Genomic DNA, 6000 nt, shown 5'->3' on the forward strand with positions numbered 1-6000 from the left:
ATAAATAAAATCTTAAAAAAAAAATCAAGTGGAACAAAAGTCAAATGGCTGCATTAATCCTTCAGTGAGACTCCATTTCAAAGATTAAGGAGTACACATACCTACCTGATGAGTACCGAGTGAGGTATAGAACTGTGGAATCACTATAGTCTATACCTGAAACCAAAAACACTTTGTGTTAACTACAATGAAAATAAATCATTAAAAAGTCGGAGAACCTGGGGGCAGTGTTAGATGGGCAGCTGACTCCTGATGGGGTTGAGGTCAAGATCTCAGGGTTGTTAGGAGCCCCGGGATCGGCTCTGGCCCCAGCGTGGGGTCTGCCTAAAACTGCCGCTCCCCTCCCTGAGCACTACCAGTAACAGGTGCACTTTCTCTCATAACAATTTTTAAAAAGCAATTGTTCTATTTTAAGGGTACAAAATAAAATCTAGAATTAAACTGTCATAAACCAAAAAGAAAAAATTAAAAACTTTGTTTCAGGGACTATATATATCAAAAAGTTAGCATGGAGAACACTAGGAAGGAAAAAGTGAAATAACTCAAGTATGGTGCCTTCAGTTTGCAGGGGGAGAAATAAGGCATCTGATTGGGAAGACCTCTCGGCATGTGAAGACACCAGAGAAATGTCTTATTACTTGGTTTGAGTTTCATCATAAACTCCTTTTGGTGAGGACTGGTCTTCTTCTGGTGTTAATGGGTCACACAATCTGAGCAGCTTTGTGGTTCTCCTGTGCCTGTGTAGTTCCAGTTGTTTTTTGGCTGGCAATGGGAATGGATGTTTCTGATCTACCTCCCAATTTGCAGCCCAACTACCTGCATGTTAAAAAAAAAAATCACTTGAGATTCAGTTATGACTCTACAAAAAGGTGATTTTCTTTTGGAATACTGCAAGGCTACATTTTAGTATCAGAAGCACAGATTGCAGGCCTGTGGCACAGACGCATCTGCCTCTTAGAATTTTCAAACTCTTCACAATGCGGTCCATCTAAATGCTTGATGCATTCTTGCAATGAGATTCTAAATGAATCCAAACGCAAAAAGGACATTAGCTCCTCTCACTAGAGGGTGGCAGAGTCAACTTCAGCACCCAGCAGCCATCTCACAGGGATTCCCATTCGGGACACACATAATTTGGGCATTCCATCAGGGGAAGCAGAGAATAATCAGCCACATAGCATGCTGAGCACTTTGAATTTAGCCAGGCTAACTCCAGAGAAAACCAAGACAGGAAATACAGTAAGATGACTCTAATTAGCACGTTCATGCAGAGCTGAAACATATGATGGCATAAACATTACGAATAGTCACTGAGAGTTTCTCAGTTTGGGAGGAATCAGGAAGGGAAGAAAAGATAAATATTTCTATTTGTTTGCAAAGGTATATTTTGTGCAACTGCTGCCAGTCAGTCCACCAAAAAATTTCAATCTGTAAAACACAAAATACTTTTTAAGGTTTTTCTTTACATTCCACTTAATTAACAAAGTAATATTTGATTTAGGTGTACAATAGTGATTGTACAATTCCATATAACATTCCATGCTCATCACAGAGGCAGTCCTTAACACCCACTTAATTTAATGCCTCCACCTACCCTTGTTCACTCCGGCAACCATCAGGTTCTCTAAAGTTAAAGAGTCTGTTTCTTGGGTGCCTGGGTGGCTCAGATGGTTGGGCATCTGCCTTCGGCTCAGGTCATGATCCCAGGGTCTTGGGATCGAGTCCCTCATCGGGCTCCCTGCTTGGAAGGTGGCCTGCTTCTTCTTCTCCCTCTGTTGCTCCCCCTGCTTGTGCTCTTTCACTCTCTCTGTCAAATAAGTAAATAAATAAAATCTTAAAAAAAAAAAAAAAAGAGTCTGTTTCTTGGTTTGCTTCTCCATTTCTTTTTTCTTTCCCGTTGGTCACTTTTTTGGTTTTTGAATTCCAAACATGAGTGAAATCATACAATACTTCTCTTTCTCTGATTTATTTTACTTGGCAGAATACTCTCTAGCTCCATCTATGTTGTGGCATGTTGTGGCAAATGGAAAGATTTCATTCCTTTTAGGGTGTTAAATATTCCCTTTTAGATAGAGAGATGATAGATTTCTTTATTCATTGAGGAGTCAATGAACACTTGGGCTAGACTGTTTGAAGCAGTGTACTTCAAGGAGTACTCTTTCAAGTGTATACTTCATAGACACATCAAAACACCACCTCACTGCATAAAGTGGGGCACATACTTTAATTTGGGGCCATGGTGCAATGCTTTAGAGTCCCAAGGCTAAGTCCAGAATATACCATTCCAGCTAAAACAGGTTTAGGGAAGTTCTGTGGGAGTCTTCTCTAAGGGACACAGAGGGAAAGCATTGGGAGAAAGGAGAGATGGTGGCTCACCAGGACGGATTGCCGATGTGATACCAGAAGTTCCATTAACTCGTGACTCTGCAGCGTGTTGTCTCGGGAATGCACTAGTGAGAAGGGCTCCTGTCAGTGCAAAGCCCCTGCAAAACTACTGGCTACACAAAATGGATGCCAAATAACACTATCATGGAGTTTGTGAGCTAGAACATCAACAATACCTCTTATAGACATACCTCTGTAATATACCCGTAATAATATCATAGTATTCACGAAGAGGAGAAAATCGTATGACAGACTAGGGGAAAAATAATCACACATCATTTAAACGTTCAGACCACCAAGGAAATGGATTCCTGGGTATATTATTCTACTCCATTACCAAACAGGTGATTGATTCCATCCGCCACCCTCAACCCTCAACGAGACAGGTTAACACTGGAGGTAGGATAACATGTCATTCATTACACACCCATGTCAGTATGTTAAAAACCAGTATCTCTTCTTTTTTAAGATTTTATTTATTTATTTAACAGAGAGAGAGAGATTTTAGGGGCAGGAACACAAGCAGTGGGAGCAGGAGAGGGAGAAGCAGGACTCCTGCCAAGAAGGGAGCCCGATGTGGAGCTCGATCCCAGGGCCATTACCCGAGCCGAAGGCAGACGCCCAACGACTGAGCCACCCAGGCGCCCCAAAACCAGTATGTTTATTATTGTTCCCTCTCTCACTGTGTCAATGTCAAATAAATTCAAACAAAAACAAAAACAAAACCAGTATGTTTTCTTAATGAAAATATATTAATTTCACACATAGACAAAGTTATGCATTTCAAATCCACTCTATTATCACCAATACAGAAAACACACTTGAAAAAGCAGTCAAGTGCTGTTAGAAAAATGTGGGAGTACCTATTTCCAAAAATTTCAACACTGAGGTAAATTCTTAAGAAAGCTGTAGGTACAACAGTTTGGCATTGTAGGGAAGAGTTAACTCTCCTCTTTGGGTTTCCGTCAGGATTTCTTCATTTCAACCACATCAACTCATACTCTCTAACGATTGCATTTAATGAATAAAGACTGGAAGTTTACTGGACTGACACCTCTTTTTCCTGAAAGAACAATTAGTAAAACCGTGTATTTCTAATCCTGAGGAAGTTCTTTAGTTTTAATATATAGAGAAGCATTCTGAACACCTATTTCCTGGTATCTTACATCAATGTTATAACCGTAAGCAGCATCTCCATTGAGATATACTTCGTATGTTGTATATTAATTACCCCGTCCTTCATCTGCCATGGAAAATTAGGTATGCATGAGTCCCACCTAATGTAGCAGGGCATCTATTATCTTTGATGTAGCAACAATCAGCCACATGGCCGTACACACCCAATGGAATAAAAGAATTTTCTGAAGTGATTTCAGAGTAAAATACATTAATATTGTTAGTCACAAATCTCAAATAGGGTTGATGAAAAAATAAACATATATTGAAATTATACATATGTAAAAGTCCATCCACTAAATCTTTCAAAACATAAAAGCATATACATTTTCTAAGTGTTTGATTTTTTCCTTATAACCATTTTCATACAGAGTAATGTCTGAATAGAATGACTAATGTATTCCTTTTACTTGATTTCTGTGACATTTATTGGCATTTGATGTTCAATTAAATATTTTTCTAAACATTGATATCTTTCAATTTACTTTCTCTAATTTACTCTCTGGTATTTCCTCCAGTATATATTAAAATGAAGGTCTTTCCACATTTCTTACGTTCCAAGGGCTTGTATCTATGATGCATTTTGTGATAATTAAGAACTCACCTCCAGAAAAGGCTTGTCCATTTTCTTTACATTTTACAGTTTTGCTCCTCTATGATAACTATGATGTTAGGTAAGTTGGGAGATCCAGTGAAAGGTTGGATTTTATATTTGTATAGTTACTCTCCCATATAAAATCTCTGATATGGAATAAGGGAGGAGCAGTCCTCGACCATTTTCTCACATTCCTTATATTTGTAGATTCCTCTCCAGTATGAATTCTGTGATGTCCAGTAAGGGTTGTTTGCCTGCTAAAGGCTTTGGCACATTCTATTCATTTCTCAGGTACCTTTCTTTCCCGTATGAATTCTATATTTAGTAAGGTGTGCATGCTGGTCAAAGGCCTTGCCACATCTGTTCTATTTCTAAGGTTATTGTCCAATATGAATTCTCTGATGTGCAGGAAGTGGTGAGCACTCCTTAGCCATTTTTTCACATTCTTTCCATTGGTAAGGTTTCTACCTACTATGAATTTTATGATGTTTAGTAAGGACTGAGTGTCTGTAAAAGGTCTTGCCACATTCTGGACATTTGTAAGGTTTCTCTCCAGTATGACTTCTGTGATGTTGAGTAAGCCTTGAGCTCTGGGTAAAGGCCTTGCCACATTCTTGACATTTGTAAGGTTTCTCTCCAGAATGAATTCTGTGATGTCGGACAAGGTCTGAGAGACTGTTAAAGGCCTTGCCACATTCTTGACATTTATAAGGTTTCTCTCCAGTATGAATTCTGTGATGTTGAGTGAGGTATGATTGACTTTTAAAGGTCTTTCCACATTCTTGACATTTATAAGGTTTCTCTCCACCCTGAATTCTGTGCTGTTGAGTGAGCCTTGAGCTCTGGTTAAAGGTCTTGCCACATTCCTTCCATTGGTAAGGTTGCTCTGCAGTATGAATTCTGTGATGTTGACTAAGGGCTGAATCTGAGTTAAAGGCCTTTCCACAATCTTGACATTTGTAAGGTTTCTCTACAGTATGAGTTAAGTGATGTCGAGTAAGGGTTGAGAGCCTGTTAAAGGACTTGCCACATTGTTTACATTGGTAAGGTTTCTCTCCAGTATGAATTTGGTGATGCTGAGTAAGGTATGAAGGACAATTAAAGGCCTTGCCACATTCTTTACATTGGTAAGGTTTCTCTCCAGTATGAATTCGGTGATGTCGAGTAAGCTGTGAGGGCCAGTTAAAGGCCTTGCCACATTCTTTACATCGGTAAGGTTTCTCTCCAGTATGAATTCGTTGATGTTGAGTAAGTTCTGAGCATGACCGAAAGGCTTTGGAACATTCTTTACATTCGTAAGGTTTCTCTCCAGTATGAATTCGGTGATGTCTATTAAGACTTGAGTGATGGTTAAAGGCCTTGCCACAATCTTGACATTTATACGGTTTCTCCCCAGTACAAATTTGGTGATGCCCAGGAAGGGTTGAGCACAATGTAGAGGCTTTCCCACATTCTTTACATTTGTAAAGTTTCTCTGCAGTATGAATTTGCCTATGTCCATTTATTGATGAACAGTCTTTAAGGGTTGTACCACATTCTTCACATTTGTGTATTTTCTCTCCAGTATGCATTTGCTGATGTTGAGATGGTTTTGAGCGGCAGTCAACGGATTTACCACATTCCTTAAAAATGTAAGTTTTCTCACCCTCAGGGATTATCTTATTTATATTTAGCCTTGATGACTGACTAAACATAGTCCCTGGTTTATTGCATCTGAATGGGTTTTTAGCCTCATGAATTCTCTGATGATCACCAACACTGGAGGACCGGTTAAGAGCTTTCCCACATTTATTATATTTATGAGGATTATCTCCCAAAGGGAGACTCTTATGTATAATATGGTT

The 6000-nt window shown here is 39.1% G+C and overlaps 2 protein-coding genes across 2 annotated transcripts in view; one reads left to right on the top strand and one right to left on the bottom strand.

Moving 5' to 3' along the window:
* The window catches only part of LOC112806790 (uncharacterized), a 909505-nt gene that overhangs the window by 276823 nt on the left and 626682 nt on the right, over nucleotides 1–6000 (bottom strand). The window contains exon 7 of the mRNA XM_073889073.1: nucleotides 4625–5730. Coding sequence (XP_073745174.1) covers nucleotides 4625–5730 — 1106 coding nt within the window. The remainder of the gene's footprint in view (nucleotides 1–4624; nucleotides 5731–6000) is intronic.
* The window catches only part of LOC112806782 (uncharacterized), a 293799-nt gene that overhangs the window by 126200 nt on the left and 161599 nt on the right, over nucleotides 1–6000 (top strand). The window lies entirely within an intron of this gene.

Source organism: Callorhinus ursinus, unplaced genomic scaffold (assembly GCF_003265705.2).
Source record: "Callorhinus ursinus isolate GAN/ISIS: 27379988/994484 unplaced genomic scaffold, GSC_fseal_2.0 scaffold101, whole genome shotgun sequence".
In the NCBI taxonomy this organism is placed as follows: domain Eukaryota; kingdom Metazoa; phylum Chordata; class Mammalia; order Carnivora; family Otariidae; genus Callorhinus; species Callorhinus ursinus.